The sequence below is a fragment of the Equus asinus genome, chromosome 21 (assembly GCF_041296235.1).
Source record: "Equus asinus isolate D_3611 breed Donkey chromosome 21, EquAss-T2T_v2, whole genome shotgun sequence".
Classification (NCBI taxonomy): domain Eukaryota; kingdom Metazoa; phylum Chordata; class Mammalia; order Perissodactyla; family Equidae; genus Equus; species Equus asinus.
In genome coordinates this window covers 50,395,340-50,414,768 of record NC_091810.1, presented here as the reverse complement: position 1 = coordinate 50,414,768, position 19,429 = coordinate 50,395,340, and the positions used below count along the sequence as shown (strand labels likewise).

The 19,429-nt window shown below is 53.1% G+C and overlaps 1 protein-coding gene across 1 annotated transcript; it reads left to right on the top strand.

Annotated features, from left to right (window-relative positions):
* The first annotated feature begins 7,889 nt into the window (after positions 1-7,889).
* LOC106821781 (protegrin-2) lies at positions 7,890-9,881 on the top strand. The gene is made up of 4 exons (XM_014826648.3): positions 7,890-8,138; positions 8,806-8,913; positions 9,055-9,126; positions 9,731-9,881. Exons 1-4 carry the CDS (start codon positions 7,941-7,943, stop codon positions 9,818-9,820), a joined length of 468 nt encoding a protein of 155 aa, XP_014682134.1. The 5' UTR covers positions 7,890-7,940; the 3' UTR covers positions 9,821-9,881.
* The last annotated feature ends 9,548 nt before the right edge of the window (positions 9,882-19,429 follow it).

Genomic DNA, 19,429 nt, shown 5'->3' with positions numbered 1-19,429 from the left:
GAGTGGGCCCCTTGAAAGCTGGAAACAGATCATGCTCCCTTTCGCACAGCATAGGACCTTAGACCAGGTTGAGGGAACCACAGAGAAGCCAGGACTTGAGAGCAGGAGAGAGCATGTGCTCATCCCAACTGATGCTTCCCACTGGGGCGAGCCTGGAGGGAGGAAGACATCCAGGCTACCCCCAGAGCTTCTCAGAGGGTCTGCAGTGGGGGATTTAGAAGAGCTCTCCCATGTGATCTGAGCAGATTCTCACCTCCTCAGGAAGGTTGCTGGTGCAGCCCAACTGCACACAGTGGAGTCAAGGGCAGTCTCCTACAGAGATCTAACTCTTGATGAGAATAACTGCATCGTAACAGATGCTAATGATGCACTAAGGGAAGAATTTGGGGAATAGAAACTTTTCCCAGGGATGTGCTTGTTCACTCTGACTGTGGCTACTTAGTGGCTTCTACTGGGTTCACCGGGTGGATCCTTCTCTTCACTGGCCCTGAAGTTGGTGAAGGATGTTTGGTGACTCTCTGCTGAGCAAGGTGTCCCCTGCCTTGGAGATCACTACCTCTGGGGAGAGATGCTCTCCTCTCTCCAGCCTTGTCTCTGTGAGTTTGGAACACAGCCCTCGGGGCAGCTCTGGGGCCCTTCCCATCACCAAGGCAAAAACCTGAGTCTTTGGGGTTGTCATGGGAACAACACCTTGAGATGGTGCCTGGGGCCATAAAGTCCTACACCCATGGCTGCCTCCTCCTCCTCCTCTTCTTCTTGCAATAATAAGCATCGTTAAAGGATGTATTCTCCTTATAAGCAATTCAAACAATCCCAGTGCAAATAAAGTCCTTTGACAACTTGCTTCCCCCGCACTGCTCATCCCAAGCTCCACATTAGAAATGGCCTCCATTCATCGGGTGGGTAGCTGTCCTGGTCTTTTTCTAGACATTTGTATACATTTATGAACATAAAGAAATATAGTGTCGTGTCTTATGGTGGTTGACGTTTTACCTAAAGGAAATCATTCTGAACATATTATTCTGCAATTTGCCTTTTCCTCTTAATATCTGGCAACTTTAATTGAAATATTGTGTATATAGGAATAGAGCACTGATCATAAATGCCCAGCTTGCTGAGTTTTCTAAGTGATCACATTGTGTAACCAGCACCCAGAAGTCCCCTTGTCCCCATTCCAGTTTCTGCCCCTTCTCCATAAGCATGACCCGGACTTTGAACTCCATAGATCAGTGTTGCTAGATTTTGAAATTTATAGAAAATAGAATCATACAGGATATACTCTTTTTCACTCACTTTCCTTATGCAACATCTTGTTTGTGAGAATCATCCATGCTGCTGTATGTAACTACAGTTTGTTCAGGTTTTTGTTGCTGAGTGGTATTCCACTGTATGGATACACCACAGTGTATTTATTCTGTTACTATTGATGGATATTTCGGTAGTTTCCAGTTCATTCTTTTTAATGGCTGCACTATAGGCCATAGAATGGACATACCATTCCCCACTGTCACACGTCTGGATGGTTTCCAGTTCCCCACTAGCCCAGCAAAGCTGCAGGGAGCATCTTGGTTCACGCCTCCTCATGCACATGAGTGAGCATCTTGAGGGGGGCTCCTTAAAAGTGGGACTTCGGGTCACACTGATCATGGCCTGTGCTGTGCCAGGGCTTCTCCAAGGGAGCATGTCCTGGATGGTGGGTGTGGAGCGGATGGCTGCTGTCCCCCTTTTCCCCACGAGCTGGGGAGGGTCTATGGAGACGGGTCTCTGGCTCCTCTCCTCCAAGAACATATGGAAGGAATTCCCCCATAGAGGAGAGAGGGGCCTTCCATGCAGGGGTAATAATATCTTCCATTTCATAGACGAGGAAGCGGTGCAGCTGGTGAAAGTCTTGTTTAAGTTCACATTGGTGGTCAGCAGGTTGGGCCGGGGCAGGACCGGAACCCAGGTTGCTCAGCTCTGGGCCCTGCTCCTTCTCTTATACCACTTTGCTTTGACTGCCCGGAAGTCCAGGGCTCTGGGGCTGAGATGACAGGTGTCTAAACACAGGTGAGGCTGTGCCTTTGTTGAGTGTTGTAGTTTGAAGTGCAGAGCATGATGTGAAAAAACACTTGGCTCAACCAGACTGGTGAAGAAATAGAAGAGAACTGGAAAGGTGGGAGCCCTAGGTTGGGGACCAGGTGATGACAACAATGTTGTGCCAGCCTGTGCAAGACCATATGCTTCCAGGTCTTGGGCTAGACAGTCTTTGTTGTTGGGTTAGGAGTGGGCACAGGGAGAGTGTCCAGGGCCCGGTCTGCCCATCTCAGGACTTAGCTCCAGCACCTCAGAGGCCCTGCCCACCCCTGACCTGCTCCTCATTTACTCTCCCCTTCGCCTTCTCCCTCCTTTCTCTCCAGAAAGAACCTGGCCAGGGGAATTGCAGGTAAGTGGAGCCAGTGTCCAGATGGACCGGTTCTACAGCTTGCTCTCTTGCTCTTCCCTTGGGCTTCCCAGTTATGCCTGAGGCAATTCGAGTTGGGTTCCCACTCACTTGCTGCTGAGAGTGCCTACCAGGGCAGAATTTTTCAAAGGAAGTCACAGCTAGTGAGAGGCAAACAATGATTCCAGTACAGGTCTGCCTGACTCTGGAGTCTAAGGTCCCGAGCAGCCCTTGGGGGCAGCTCCCTGCACTGTTGGTGATAACAGCTGCTGTTTATGGAGCACCAGCTATGGGCCACCATGTCCAAGTTCTTTACTTCTGTTGACTCCTCTATCAGACCTCATCTTTCATCAGCCACCTGAGGTCCACGCTTTCCAAGGCCAATTTCACAGAGAGGGAAATGGAGGCACAGAGAGGTTCGGCATTTACGTGCCCAAGAGCACACAGAGTAAGTGGAGAGCTGGGACCTGGACTCGGGCACCTTGGATCTGGTGTCTGTGCTGTTGACCACTTCATGGCATGGCCTTCACAATCAAGGTCCCCACAGCCTGTCCCATCTCTCCCCACCCCATGGGGTGGATGATCCACTTTCTTGAGGAGTTTTCCCAGCTTCTTCTCAGGGGACATTGCCCAGATTCCCCGCTCACTTGTGGAGAAGCTGAGAAGAGCACTTTTGGAGCTGGGCGCTCTCATCTTTCCTGGCTCAGCTTCCGGTGCCCTGTCTGTGGGGTGGGCCTGGGAGAATCCTGAGTGTCCCTTCCCGAGCTCACAGGGCTGGGTATCCATCTATTGACCCCACACTAAGTGCCTCTGTGCTTTAGGGCCCACTCAGAGCTGGGTCACAGGTGAACAGGACTTACTCCTTGGAGGCCCACAGTCTGGAGGAAGAAAGACAAGCAAATCAACATGGCCCCCGTGTCAGTTGGTTCTCCCAGCCCCAGCCTCAAACCCTTTTTTCCTCCCTTAGGTCCTCCTGGTGCTTCTCTCCCCATCCTTCTCTGTCCTGCCCGCTCAGGAGCAAACAAAGTCCCGTTGCCTCTCCTGCTGACACCATTATCACTCACTGAGTATTTCCCAGATTCCCCAAGAGGACTTCTGTACTCGCTGTCTCCATCATAACATTTTCACACCCCTCATGACGCACACAGAGACTCCACTGTGGGGTGAAGCGCTGGGGGAGAACTATGTGCAGGGAGCCCCAAGAGCTCAGGGGCGAGGACAGTCAGGGTGGGCTTTCCTGAGGAGGGGAGCCTTGTCCTGAGGAGCAGAGGACTCTGGCAGGTCAAGAAGGCTGGGCAAGGGGTGGGAGAAGGGTGTTGCAGCCAAGGAAAACAGCCTGTTGTGTGGGGGCTGCACTGTGTCTGTGCAGGCTTGGAGGGTGCTGGGGCTGAAGAGGAGGTCAGAGGGGAGGTCACAAAGCTCCAGAGGGGCCCCTAGTGTCAGATGACTTCTCTGCATCCCAGCCTCTCCTCACTGGCCTCCATTCAGCCCTGCTCAGCCCAACCAGAGCCCTGCATTCAGGGCACACACTCCCCAACCGCCTTCCCCAGGCCTTCCCAGGGCACTCTCACTCCATCCTGACTGAGCTCTGATGAAGCCAGCCCGCTGGGCTCCTGCAGGCCTTCTGCAGGGAAACGACACAAGTGTCCCAAAGTCCATACCCTCCTTTTGCAGCGGCCTATTGGGCCATCTCCAGTTGCTCCCTCTGGGCCTAATCTTTAATTAACTCCCTTAAGCCTTTTTCACACACGGAGCCCTGGGGGCACGCAGATCTTGGAAAGAAAAACTGCTGAGGGTACACCGTCCAGGAATAGTATTAGAAACGGCTGAATACTGACCCAGAACTCATTCGAGACCTTGTCTCAGGTCTCCTCCTGTTCAGGCCCTCAGAATCCGCACCCAGAAACAGAGAGGACTGGCACATCCAGGAGGTGGCCCCTGAGACCCTCTGTGCACTCAGGATGGAGAGAGGGAATTCCTGCGGCTCTGGCGGTGCCTGGCCTCCAAGGTTCTTAGTGCCCACCATCCCCCACTCCAAGCTGCTGACCTCAGGTACCAGGCGGGGGGAAGGGGTTTGCACAGATGTGGGGGGCACCCCCTAGTCATCTTGGAGAACAGAGATGCTGCACTGGGTGGCAGAGGTGATCCTGGGTGTGGGGAGTGGAGGACAGGTACCTCCAGGCTCCCAGAAACTGCCCCCTCCTCACTGCCGCTAGCAATGCTCCTATAATAAAAGCCCCTCCCAGGGAGGGCCCACTATGCACCTTTCCAGAGCTGCTTGCTGATGGCTCAAGGCGTAGTGCAGAGTGGGCATGGAGTCAGAAGCTCCCTCCAGTCAGCTGAACGGGGGCTAAAGATGAAAAGGGTGTGGAGCCTGATGGCTGAAGGGAACGCAGGGTCTGGTCCTTGCGAGCCCCTTGTCTGAGGGGTAAAGTTGTCACACTTGGGAAGCCTGTAGCCTGAGGGGAGGTGTAGTCCCGCCATTGGGAAGCTGGAAAGAAGGGATGAATGGGGGAGTCCCCGTGTGAGGGGGCCGCCCAGGCGTCCATGACCCTTGTCTACGGAGATAGGTGGTTCCCCGCCAGGGGACCAGCCTGAAGAAGAAACACAGTCTGAGACAGAAGGTGGGGTTGGGGAGCCGTCTCCCAACCTGGTATGGGGTGAGGGGTGCATCACAGAGGATGCCAGCTGGGGGTGACATTGGGCTGACTTCCTGGAGAGGCTGCTTCTGAGTAGAAACGTGGCAGGGCCTGGGGCAGTGGGCGGAGTCGTTGGCAGGGAGACAGGGCACAGCTCCCGTGTGTGCATGTGTCTGTTGGGGGACAGTTGGGCCTGAGCCATCCCATAGCAAGGAGACCTGACCATGACTTTCCTCAGGGAAATGCCCTGGGAGTGCAGGACTTGATGGTGAACATGTCCTTTCTCACTCACTGTCCCATTTGTCCCCATGCAAACCCTGCAGGGCACGTAATTCCCATCCTGCAGATGAGGACTTTGACACCAGAGAAACAAAGCAGGTTGCTCAAAGTGACTCAGCTAGTAAAGGATGGGGCTTGGGCAACCCCCCCACCCACCGCCCAGGTCTCCTGGGTGTTCAATTCTTCGGGTGAAAGAAATGTGGAAGTGGAATTGTGGGGTCTGGGCAAAACATGTGGCCGGTTTCCTGTGTGACCACAGGGCATAAGCACACCTGTCCCTGACTCCATTACACTGCTGTCCAGCACGGTTAGAGTTTCTGGCCCCAAGTTTACACCGGAAATCTGTGGCTCAGGGAGGGGAGGAAACTTACCAGAATTGCAGGTTGAGCCACCTGTGCTGCTGGGGTCATACCGGGCACCTCCCTCGCTGAGCTACTTTGCAGAGTTGGATTCCAGCTTGGTCAGCTGTGGAGAGTGGACTGTCTACTTGTGCTACATGTCAGGTGTTTCCACACACTCATTGCTGCTCTAGTCCTCACAGCCCTCCCGGCAGACCTCAGGGACCCACTTCAGGGCAGAGTTGGCGCAGGCAGGTTGAGTAACATGCCCAAGAACGAAAAACTGATCAGTGAGCCCGTTGGGCTCTCTTCCATCAGATTGCTTCCCTCTGCTGCCTGGAGGTCCTCATGGGGGCGTGTGGCCTACGTGTCCACTTGTCCAGGGTGGGGAGGGAGATCCCCGCAGTGGTTGGCCTTGGGAGCCTTCCCCTCTGGCCCCCAGCACTAGGATTAGAGATCCTGTAATAAAGTGTTTGTCTTAAGCTGCCCCTGAATTCCCCTCCTTAGAGCCTCATTTCTTTCACGTTGCTCCTGAAAATATAAACCAAGGGTCCAAAGTGTCCTTGGGGACCATCTTGTGTGAAGCCCTCAGTTTAGAGGATTCTGATGTCCTGAAGGAGGGCAGCTCTTGCTGAGTCACCCAAATTCCCTACCTCCTGGCTCCTGTTTGCTTCTGAAGTATTAACCCAGGAGGTCACGTTGACAATGCACTGACACATCCTGAGCCTACACCACATTGTTCTGGACCTTCACAACCATACTATGAACTGGACACTGCAATTATCATCCCTGTTTTATGGATGAGGAGACCGAGGCACAGAGTGGATACACATTCCCTAAGACCACACAGCGGGTCATGTCAGGGCTGAGCCTGGACCCCAGGCAGCCAGGGGCAGGAGCCTGAGTTCTGTGACTGCCAAGTCCTGGGCTTCCTGGCATGCTGAGTGTGGACTCTGGGCACAGGGAGGGACAGTGGCTTGCACACAGAGACAGAGGCTGAGGATGGCTAGGGTGCTCCCTGAGAGGATGACCACGCTGTCTGCATAGTCCTCCCTTTCAGACAAGCGGACCATCCTGACAAAGGTCATCTGAGGGGCATCTGAGGGGCGAGCAGGCCTGAGGGGTTGGGTGCCTCAGCCAAGCAGCTATTGGCTCTTCAGGCTCCAGGACTTTTCACAGGAAGCTGGAGAGGGAAGGGAGAGAAGGGAGGTGGGTCCTGTTTCAGGTGAAGGAGGGACTCTGGAATGCGGGAGGGAGCTGCAGCATCTGCTAATCTGTGGAAGGCCTCCCAGAGCCCTCAGCAGCCTCTGTGGACCAAGTTTCTTGACCAGACTGTGATAGGAGCTGGGTCCATCTCTCAAGTCTTGGAGAAGGAGCCAGCAGGGAGGCAGGAGGGAAACCAGGAGAGTAGTACCAGGGACATGGGGCAGGGGACAGCTTCAGGAGGAGAGAGGATCAGTAGAGCTTGAACAGAAAGAGACAAGGCTTGAGAGAGGCCATGGGGTCCAGTGAGGACAGACAACCTGCAATGGCCTTGAGTGAGAGAGAGTGAAGAAGTGGGTCAGTGAGTGTAGATGACCCTTCCTCAGGCTGGGTTGGGGGGCCAGGGCACAGGCCACATCTGGTAGTGAGCTGGAGACATTTTAAGACTGAGAAAGGCAGTGGAGAAGAATCCAGGAGAGGGGACAGATGGTGCTGAGCCTCTGAAGTGGCTGAGAGCTGGGTCCAGAACAGGATGGTGTGGCCTTGAAAGTCTCCTTTGGAACTGGCTGGGTGGGTGAGGCTCTAGATGAGGGGGGTTACTGTTATTCACTCATCAGCTATGAACTGAGCGCCTATTGGTGTCAAGTACTGCCTAGAGGTGGAGATTTAGTGGTGAATACACAATATTACCCTGATTCTTGAGAAGGCCCTGGTGGGGAGGGGAGAAGGATGTAGGATATGTGCCTGACTCTCTTCCTCTCTCGGAGAACTCAACCCTCTTAATCAATCCTGGCTATGACGCTCCCCAGTGTGGCCCAAGGGAGGCCAAGACCTTGTCAGGGAGATGGAGAAACCACTTCTTCACTTGTACATAAGGTAGACCTCGCCCACTGTCCGTAAGCCCCATGAGGCAACAGCAGAGGCTGAGGAAAAACAAGGCCACATCCTGGGAGGGGCCAGTGATGGGGTGGGTCAAGAAGGCTCCTGATTGGACCTTTGCATCATCCCCAGGCTGGGCATAAAGGAGGGTCTGTGGGTTAGAAGGATGCAGATTTGGGAAGCATGGAGACCCAGAGGGACAGTTGTTCCCTGGGCTGGTGGTCACTGTTGCTACTGCTACTGGGCCTGATGATCCCTCTGGCCACCACTCAGGCCCTCAGCTACAAGGAGGCCGTACTCCGTGCCGTGGATGGCCTCAACCAGTGGTCCTCAGATGAGAATCTCTACCGCCTCCTGGAGCTGGACCCTCTGCCCAAGGGAGTGAGTCTGGGAGGGGGTGGGGGGGAGGGAAGGTCTGCTCCTGCCAGGCCTGGCCACACTGTCTCTCTCTTTGCTCAGGCTGTCCCTCCTGTCAGGAAGGCACTTCTCCCTTTAAGTGTGGTCCCACATCTCAGGAAACCTTCCCAGAACTGTGTCCCCTCTCAGCATGAGAGCTTCCGGTCTTATCTCTACTGTGGGAAGAGGTCCCCCTACTGACACCACATTCAGGCTTCAGGGACATGTAGGTCCAGGGACAGGAGACAGGTCCAGGGACAGGAGTGGGGTCTTTGACTTGAGGCTGTGACTTCTCTGCTTTATGTCTCCTCTGCACGCTGCTGTCTCCCACACAGGGAAAGGCTCTGCTGAGCCTTGAGGTTCCAGTGACAATGTCTTTTCCTCCAGGACGACCCTGATTTCCCTCGGCCCCCTCAGATGGGGAGGTGCTCCTCGTCAGAGCTTGTCTGAGGTCCACTCGGGCTCTCTGTTTGCTTGTCGAGGGCAGGAATGGGCTCTGTCCTCCCCACTTAGTACCCCAGCACCAAGCCCGGTGCCAGACACACACTAGGGGCTGTTGAAAGGCTCCACTTTGGGCGGAGGGCAGGGAGACGGACCAGAGAAGGCAAAGCATGAGCCTGAGCCCGGTCTCCACACTTTGTCCCCTGACCAGGACGAGGCCCCAGACACCCCAAAGCCTGTGAGCTTCACGGTCAAGGAGACTGTGTGCCCCAGGACAACGCAGCAGCCACTGGAGCAGTGTGACTTCAAGGAGAATGGGGTGAGGTTGGGGCCTGTGGGATTAGGGGCACATCTAAGGAGGTGAAGAAGAGGCCTCCAGAGAATATTTCTAGCCTTTGGGGTGAGGTTGGGAGGTTATGACACGGGGGTTCCAGTGTGACCTGGAGCCTCCTCTTCTCAGCTGGTGAAACAGTGTGTGGGGACAGTCATCCTGGACCCGGTTAAGGCCTCCGTTGACATCGGTTGTGATGAGGTGAGTGGCTCATTCTGGATTGCAACTGCTGGTGGGGAGGCGATCTTTGGAACATTCTATGGACCAATTACCCACTGCCCCATCGGGGCAGAGAAAGCCCCTCCCACCCTGGGCTCCTCCCTCCACCTGAGCCCCAGGTCTCAGGACTGGCTCTGCAATTCCTTAGAGCAGCAGTTCTCAAAATGTGGTCCTCACCTGGGAGCTATCAGAAATGAAACTTCTCAGGCCCCACCACACCTGCTGAGTCAGCTCTGGAGTGGGGCCCCCCAATTTGTGCTTTAACAAGCCCCCAGGGATTCTGATTCCTGCTGAAGTTTGAGAGACACTGACTTGGAGCAATGAGCTTTGAGCCCATGCTCCTGTCCCGGCTTTGCTGGGTAGGCTGAGTGACCCTGGGAAGCCCCCTGTCATCTCCAGGCCTCGGTTTCCTCACCTGTTTGTGGGTGTTGGTTTTCAACCACACGTTCCTAAGGTGACAGCCAGAGGGTGAACTGGGCCCCTAGTCTCCTGGCGTGTCCTATGAAGGGGTGTGTCTAGGTGGGAAAGGTCTTGTCTCGACTAGGGTCCAACCCCCACAAGAAGCCTCTCTCCTCCTGGTTCACAGCCCCAGCGTGTCAAGAGACGCGGCTCGGTGACTACTCGTTACCAGTTCCTGATGATTCATCTTCTTCGACCTAAGAAGCTTTTCGCCTAGAATCGGCTTGCCCTGGCTTGGGCTTCTGGACTCTGAAAAATAAATTATGTGAAAGCCGCTTCCTCCAGGCTTCAGTTTCACTTGTCTCGCCTTCTCCCACTTCCTGCCACCAACTGAGGCTTTAACTCTGGGAGGCCCCATGTGCATGCATGTGTGTGTGTGTGTGTATGTGTGTATGTGTGTATGTGTGTGCGTGCTTTCACAAAACACAGACATGGGTTGAGGCAGCTGTTCCATCCAGCAGGGCCAAGAGTCCAGGACAGCGTCTCCATTCTCAGGGTCCCTCTCTATGTCCTTCATGTACCTCCTGCCTCCCTCTTGAACACCCAGTGGGACTTGAGATCCACTGTGTGTGCAGGCTTGGTGGGGATGCCGCGGAGCTGGTCCTGCTTACGTGGAGGTGGCAGTCGAGGGTGCGGCCAGGCATTCTGTTACACACTCACAGACATGCCGAGCAGTTTCATGGCTGACTGGGTTCTAAGGTCAGCCGGCTGGTACAGAGCCCGCAAAGTTCCAATTCCCTTGAAAATCTTAACTCTGGAAAAGCCCACCACTCCTGGCCTTTCTTCTGGCATTGAGACACATTACTGTTTCTTTGGCTGGGTAGCAGATATAAGATATGGCCTTGTCTTTAGAGATTGAATGGTACACAGATTTTGTACCATTAAATCAAGAATCCTGGGGGGCTGGCCTCGTGGCAGAGTGGTTAAGTTCATGCGCTCTGCTTCGGCAGCCCAGGGTTTTGCTGGTTCGGATCCTGGGTGCAGACATGGCACCACTCATCAAGCCAAGCTGAGGTGGCATCTCACATACCACAGTCAGAAGGACCCACAACTAAAAATATGCAACTATGAAAAAAAAAAATATGCAACTATGTACCTGGGGGATCTGGGGAGAAAAAGGGAAAATAAAATCTTTAAAAAACGAAAACAAAAAACAAGAATCCTGCGCAGCAAGGTGAGGAGCTGTGGCAAGGAGAGACATGCAGAGTGACACACAGGTCACATCTCCGTGACACTGTGCATTTCAGACACTGCCCATGTCCTGCCCACTCACCATCGTTAGCTGACCTGAAAAACCTGTGGCTCTTTGCAGTGGAACAGACTGGAAGTACCTGGGGAGTTGGTGCTCCAGGGAGCAGCCTCAACCAACGATAGGTCAGAGTTGGTGGAAAAATATCTTCCCTTCCTCACTCCTGGGGTGGACCCACTCCAAGATGTGTTACACATCTCCCAGAGGTCCCCAGCTGGGTCGTGCCCCTGTTGCCCACAGCAAGGACCTGTCCGTGAACACGTCCTCTTCTGACCTCTGTTCCTGCCCTGTCTCACTTCTCCACGCTCCTGCTGGTGCTTTCTGTGATCGCCTCCCAAGTAATTACTTCCACTTGAATCCTTGTCTGAGGGCTGCTGCTGGGTCAACCTAAAGAAGGACGCAGACACCCCTCTCTGAGAGGGACAGAGGGCAGGACTCACGTCCTGTTTACTCTGTTGTCTGTCGTGCTTGCTTCTTCTTGGTGAGCAGGTGCAGCTGATTTCAGGCAGGTTTGAGCAAACTAAGATGCTTCTTGCTCTGTGTCATCAGGAACCCAGGGGGCGGTGTTGTGTCAGTGCCAGAGGATACTGGCTATCTAGAGCCAAGTATTAAGTTTTCAGGATCTTCTTGAGCTGGTTGTTAAAATCTTGGTAGTTTGAAATCGATCAGGTTGAGATTATTTACACCATGGAAATCAGCAAGCACTACAAATCAGCCCCCACTGCTGGCATGTGTCTGCCCAAACTGAGAGAGGGATCACTCATCAGGCTGATAGGGGCCTAGCCTCATCACGTTCATTTCCAATTTCCTCCCAAGATTGCGCATCCTGCTACTATGGGAACCCTCCTATTCCCTGGGCCTGCCTTGTCCTTTGGTATTCTACAGGGATGTTGGGCTGACGTCCCTTGCCATGTACCAGGCTGTCAGCATGCATACGTGACCACTGGTGTCATGAAGGGGATGCTTACAGTTTTTCCATCTCAACCCTTGATCAGGTCATAACCAGTCTCTGGCAGGGAGGTCTGCAGGCCTTGTCAGTGCCCTCTAAAATGATTGACTGGCGACAGTGCCTGCTGCACAACTATGATAACTTCTTATCCATGGGAGAGCAAATATTAGACCCTTTCATGAATGACATTGGAACATCAGGCCCCGGTACGCTTGGTTTGTCAATTCTCCTTGGCAGAAAAGCTCTGGATGGTGAGTTACGTTGGCAAATCATGCCCACAGTGTTACGGGAATGCAAAGGAGAAGAACCCAATCCAGCATGCGGGAAATGAGGGTGATACAGGAAGAGGACAGCTTAGGCAGAGGCACAATGACAGGCATGGCAGGAGTGGAGAGTAACACTCTGCTCAGTGCTCAAGGCAGGCAGGCACGCAAGGCGGTGGGGGTCAGGGTTGAGTGCAGAGGTATGCCGAGGTCCTGAAGAGCAATAGGGAGTAAGTGATGGTTTTAGCACAGGGAGATTGGATTCTATGTCCATCTTAGCCACACCACCCTGGCTTCAGTGTATATGTGTGGGTGTGTGTTTATGTCGGGTGAATAGTGAGAGAGACCAGCAAAGACATGTCCCCCCAGGGCAGTGGCCAAGAGCAGAGGATGGAGGAGAGAGTGGAAGGAGGATTGGCCCAGAGGCTGACAGAGGGTGGGGCTGACTGGGATGGAGTCATGGCAGAGAGGATGAGGCAGGTTGGTTCCCTGGGGAGCCTCACAATGGTGGCGCTTCCTGAGAGACTGACATGGGCTGTTCAGCTTCCTGGGGCAGGTATGAGATGAGTGTGGGGAGATGACAAATTCAGTTTTGATTCTGAATCAAATCTGAATCTGAACACGTTGATTCTGAGGTGCCAGCGGCATGTTGGTCCCTGGGTGGGGCCTGGGGAGAAGGCCCATTGTAGTAGATGGTTAGTGCCCTGCCCAGACCCCTTCCCTGGGCTGCTGCTCCCATTGCCCAGCCATTTGGATGTGGAATGTCATCTTCACTGCTAATGGCTCACAGATGCCCCCCTCACAGCCTCCCCAGGAGATGCCTGGGGGGTTACATTGCCTCTGCCTTCAGCTGTGGAGAGTGACTGACTGATGAGGGGATGTCAAGCCCGCCCCTGCCTCCAGTCAGGACTAAAGGAGGGTGCAATTCTGGGTGCAGGGCTTTGGTGGGATCAGGCTGAAGCTGGTCTCAGGATGGACCACATCCTTGCTCAGCTCCTTCCTCTGCCCCATCTTGCTTCCCTCAGCCCCCTCCTCCTGAGCACACCCCTCAATCGATCGTATGCCACTGAATTCCCACCTCAGGCTCTGCTTCTAGAGAGCCCAGCCTATGATGGCCGTGGACTGAGGCGGGAGCTCTGCAGAGCCTCTCCAGCTCTTTCCAGGTGGGTGTAGGTGCCGGGAGCTGGTGTGGAGACAAGCAGAGAAAAGCCAGAGATTTCCAGGGTACGGGTGCGGGGATGGGTTGAGCTGTGGGGCAGTGCTGTAATCCAGGGCCACTGAGGATTTCAAAAAGTTGTCAGAGTACACAGGAGGCCAATTGTCCAAGGGAGATGACTCCTAAGGGTTTCCACTGTCTGTGCCGATGTGAAGGCTGCTGAAATCAGTGGGGGACAGCCTCAGTGGGTTGGGATCACAGAAGCCAACCATAGTGCTTCGGGGACAGAGCAAGAGGTATGGAAGAGGGGAGGCAATGAGTTGGATAAGGAGGGGTTTTTGCTGTCTCTAAACCTCTGCTGTGACAAGGAGGGAGACTGGGTTTATCAGGCAAGGTCATTGTCGACTCTGCCCTGGACCTCCTCCTCTGAGTGTCAAGGATTAATTCGCAGACTCCGAGGGGATAGGCTACTCCTGGTCAGTCTCAAGGGGGAACAGAAAGGGAAATCTGAGGAGTCTAGAAGTCTGAGAGCAATTACTCCTCTGTCTGTGTGGCTCTGGGCAAGTTGTTTGACCTTTGCGGGCCTCAGTCTTCCTATCTGTAAGTTGGGAACAACACAGCTTACTTTAAGGGATTGGTCTAATGCTTTGGTTGGATAAGGAAGGCAAAGGACCTCAGGAGGGGTTGATTCTGAATCAGAGAGGATGAGGGACTCAAAGGAGATATTAGTTAGTGAGGGTCACTCTCAGGACACAAGGCTGGGGGTTAACTGTCAGAGCAGGGACCGAGAGAGACACATGGAATCTCCATCAGAGGAGGATGCAGCACATCCACACAGACCCGACTTCCTGAGAGTACAAAAGTGGCCATGGTCCAGATGCCCCTCTCCACTAGTCCTCTCTCATCTGGCTGCTAGGAGAAGCTGGCGTGGCAGGGTGGGGGATCCTCCAGAAGTCCCCTGTTCTCACTGAATGATGCGTGAGCCAATCAGATCCCCCAAATCCTGTCCCTTGGCCCCCATGAGTCTCTAGCCTCAGCTTTATGTGTGGGGCTGCCCTGGTTCCTGGTGTCCTTCCAGCAGCCCCCAGGTTTTCTATGTTCTCCTCTGTGTCGGTGCTGTCCCCAGCCAGAGCAGAGCAGGATGCTGCCAGGGGACACACAAGCTGCATTGTGACACTAATGGGCCCTAGGCACTTTTACTTTTATGGGTCCCTTCATCCACAAAGATGCATTAAAAATTATATTTTACAATTGCTTTGGTAGAAAGGTGAATATAATAGAGGCTGGATTAATATTATATATTCATTGTTATTATAGTCATTTTTAACTTCTGAGTTTAAATGAAGTTAAAACATTTTTGTGGATCCCTAAAAGTATCATGGCCCCCAGGCACCGTGCCTACCGTGCCTAATGGAGAGGCTGGCCCCGGGGAGACGGTGTTCCTGTAGCAGCGCGGGCACCCTGGCAGGTCAGCATCTGGTGCTGTCTGGGGACGCTGGGCACCTGCTGGTGCTGCTCTAGATTGCCCCCACTGGCCATCTGTGGGTCCTGCAGGGCGCAGGAGGGCTAATGGGGCCAGGGAGGCCCTGCCCTGGGGGCTTCCCTGTCCTGTGTCTTGGCAGGCAGTAGGCTAGGAGCTGGGGCTCCCCTGGGGTACTTGATCCTCTCCTCACCGTTTCTGTAGATGTTCATCTCTCTTGAATGGGTTGTTGTTAAAACCAGAATCTCGCCTCTGCTGAGCATCCGGAACATCAATTTTTGTCAGTAGAACAGAGAGCTGGCTGTTATACAGCACTGGTTCTGTGCTGTCACAGACAGGGAAACCAAGACACAGAGAGGTGATTTAAGGCTGAGGTGGCAGAGCTGGAATTGGAGCCCAGGCAGCCTCCACTGCCACCCTGGGCCTCCTCCTGTCCTGGCAGAAGATCCAGGTATGACCTCGTTAAATATGGCAGCCCAGTAAGGGATTCCAGACTGCACAGATAACAGAGACGCTGAACGTACACCAATCTCAAGCAGCATTGTAAAGTCACCTGGGTCCTCTGCGGGGGTGGGCTGTCCGCTCAGGTAGTCCATGAGCACGTGCTGCGTGTCAGCAGTTTCCGCACACTCATTGCTGCACTCCCAGGGCATTTCCCTGAGAGAAGTCATGATCAGGTCTCTTTGCTCTGGGATGGCTCAGGCCAGACTGTCCCCCAACAGACACATGCACACATGGGAGCTGTGCCCTGTCTCCCTGCCAGCAACTCTGCCCACTGTCCCAGGCCTGGCCACGTTTCTGCTCGGGCAGACTCTCCAGGAAGTCATCCCAATGTGACTACCAGCTGAGGGCAGCGGCCAGCAGGTCTAGAACCAGCTTCAGAAAACCTTTATGAAAAGAAGAACTACACAGCATGGGGTGGGGATGGGTTAATTTCCAGTCAATATGCCTCTGTGTCCTGGAGTGATTCCCAAGAGGGGCCTGGGACATAGTGTCCAGAGATGTGGAGCCTCTGTCCAGCCATAAGGGTAAGACCTGGTTATAGACCAGATGTCAGTTCACAGGGCCCATCTGTCTTCCCCTGGGTGGTGGGATGGGGTATCAATTAGAAGCCTGTTGTTCTCCTGGGAAAGGCCAAGGCAGCTGTGGGCAGTCACATCCTGGCCTGTGTAGCAATAACCATCCGGGACCTGGGACCCATTGCATAATCCAGGTTTCCCATCCTCACACTTGCCACAAGGAAGAAGATGAGACCTCCAGATTCCTGCCCTGGAAGGCCCTCCTGTTGGCCAGGTGACCTTTCCTGGGCTGTCCCCCATTCTCAGCCTCTCCCCTTGTCAGTGATCCCTAAAGACTGTGCCCCTCCACATTCTATTCCTCCAGGTGGCTGGGGACTGTCCACCAGGCTGCTCGCTGCTCCCCTCCTACTCTGTGACCCCCCCACCCACAGGATACCCGGTCCTATGAGCTCGGAAAGGGACACTCAGAATGCTCCCAGACCCATCCCACAGACAGGTCACCAGAAGCTGAACCAGGAAAGACGAGAGCACCCAGCTCTGAAAGTGCTCTTCTCAGCTTCTCCACAAGTGGCCGGGGGATCTGGACAATGTCTCCTGAGGAGAACCTGGGAAAACTCAAGTAAGTGTCTCTTCCACCTCCCTGGGATGGGGACAGATGGGACAAGCTGTGGGGACCTTGATTCTGCAGGCCATGCCATAAAGTGGTCAAGGGCACAATCTCTGGAGCCAGAGAGCCCGAGTCCAGGTCCCAGCTCTCCGTAGCTGCCCAACCTCTCTGTGCCTCCATTTCCCTCTCTGTGAAATTGGTCTTGGAAAGCATGGACCTCAGGTGGCTGATGAAGGATGAGGTCTGATATAGGAGTCAACAGAAGTAAAGAACTTGGACATGGTGGCCCATAGCTGGTGCTCCCTAAACAGCAGCTGTTATCACCAACAGTGCAGGGAGCTGCCCCCAAGAGCTGCTCAGGACCTTAGACTCCGCAGTCAGGCAGACCTGTGCTGGAATCATTGTTTGCCTCTCACTAGCTGTGACTTCCTTTGAAAAATTCTGCCCTGGTAGGCACTCTCAGCAGCAAGTGAGTGGGAACCCAACTCGAATTGCCTCAGGCATAACTGGGAAGCCCAAGGGAAGAGCAAGAGAGCAAGCTGTAGAACCGGTCCATCTGGACACTGGCTCCACTTACCTGCAATTCCCCTGGCCAGGTTCTTTCTGGAGAGAAAGGAGGGAGAAGGTGAAGGGGAGAGTAAATGAGGAGCAGGTCAGGGGTGGGCAGGACCTCTGAGGTGCTGGAGCTAAGTCCTGAGATGGGCAGACTGGGCCCTGGACACTCTCCCTGTGCCCACTCCTAACCCAGCAAAGAGGACAGACTAGGCCAAGGCATGGGAGTGTAACCCTGGGCTCGTTTAGAGTCAGTTTGAACAGACCTCCATCTCCGACCAACAAAAATGATTAAGGATTGTCTTTCAGAAAACCTGCAAAGTCATGCAGCCAGGGCATGCACAAAAGAAGAAATCGTGACCTGAAATGACCTCGGGACCAAAGACCCTCCTTCCTATGGAACCGAAGGCCTGGTACATGACAGGAACTTGAAAGCCGGACTCTTATCAGAAGCGAGGGTTCCCACATGCAGGAAGATCCGGTGTTAAAATTCTTTCTCCACCATGCGCAAAATGTTTAGAACCCTATCATAAATGTTCAGAACCCCATCATAAATGTTCAGAACCCCATCATAAATGTTCAGAACCCCATCATGAATGTTCAGAACCCCATCATGAATGTTCAGAACCCTATCATGAATGTTCAGAACCCCATCATGAATGTTCAGAACCCTATCATGAATGTTCAGAACCCTACCATAAATGTTCAGAACCCCATCATAAATGTTCAGAACTCCCTCACGAATGTTCAGAACCCTATCATAAATGTTCAGAACCCCATCATGAATGTTCAGAACCCTATCATAAATGTTTAGAACCCTATCATAAATGTTCAGAACCCTATCATAAATGTTTAGAACTTTACCATAAATACCCGAAGTCCACCAATCAAAACCTGTCCCACCAGCGTTTCCTCGTGCCAACCTGTTCTCCCTAACCTCTTAAATTTTGTCCCAAGTCATGAACTGGGGAGACAGATCTGAGGGCACATGGCCTGTCTTCCTAGAGATCAATCTCCCAGAATAAAAAGCTGATTTCTCCCCTCAAAGGCTGGTGCCATAATTAATCGGCTTGTTTATGTGCATCGGGCAGAGAACCTCAATTATGGGCGGCAACAGGAGCTGTAGGGGAAGTGGGAGAATCCACCCCCCCCCCCCCCACTTTCCCTTAAGGTTCTTATGGCTGGTGAAATAATTACAAAGACAGGTTAGCAGGAGAAAATCAAACAAAGTTTAATAACATGTGTCCTTGGGAAAAACTCAGGAAAAACTGAGCAACTCAGCCATCTGGCCGAGGCTGCCTGTATAAATATCTCCAGCTACAGACAAGGAAGATGTTGGGGACAGTGATTTGGGATTTCAGAGGGGAGGAAGATAATTTACAAGGAGATACAGTGCAAATTTTTGTTAAACAGGTTTTGCTGTGCCAAAAAAATGGGTTTGTTGGTGTCTTTCTATCACATCTATTTTACGTTATACTATAGCTGTCATACTGTATGAGCTCCTTCTATGTTAAATTCTTTTAGGCAATTCAGTGGGGGAGGTCGAATGTTCTTCCTGAGTGTTCTGAGCCTTTACTGTCTTCAGCTGAAAATAGTCCACATACCAGAGTGGTGCATCTTGGGGTGGCCTGCCTTGAACCCCATCAGAGCACATGGTCCTGCAGAGGCTGGCACAAGATTGTGGTCACCACCTCGTCCCCAAACTGGGGCTCCCACCTCTTCCAGTCCTCCCCTATTACGTCTCTAGTCTGGTTGAGCCAGATGTTCTTACCCATCATGCTCTACGCTTAAAATCCCCTACACTAGACAAAACAAAGCCTCACCTATATTTGGACACCTGTCATCCCAGCCCTGGAGGCCTGGACTCCAGGCAATCAAAGCAAAGTGGTGTAAGAGCTGAGCAACCTGGGTTCTGGTCCTGCCTCTGCCGAACCTGCTGATCACCAATGTGAACTTAAACAAGCCTTTCACCAGCTGCACCTCCTTCTGGTCTAGAAATGGAAGGTATTATCATGCCTGCATGGAAGGCTCTTCTCTCCTCCATGAAGAATTCCGTCCATATGAACTTTAAGGTGAGGAATCAGAGCCCCACTCTCGATAGGGCCTTCCCTGACTCCTGGGGATAAAGGGGGCTGCTCCACACCACCATCCAGCACATAGTCCCTTGGAGATGCCCTGGCACAGCACAGGCCATGATCAGTGTGCCCCTAAAACCCACTTTTGAGGAACCTCCCTCAAGATGCTCACTCATGTGCATGAGGAGGCGTGAACCAAGATGCTCCCTGCAGCTTTGCTGGGCCTAGTGGGGAACTGGAAACCATCCAGACGTGTGACAGTGGGGAATGGTATGTCCATTCTATGGCCTGTAGCGCAGCCATTTAAAAAGAATGAGATGGAAACTACTAAATATCCATCAATAGTAGTAGAATAAATATATAGTGATGTGTTCATACAGTGAAATACTACTTAGCTATAAAAAAACTAAACAAACTGCAATTACATACAACAGCATGGATGATTCTCGCAAACATCATGTTGTATGAAGAAACTG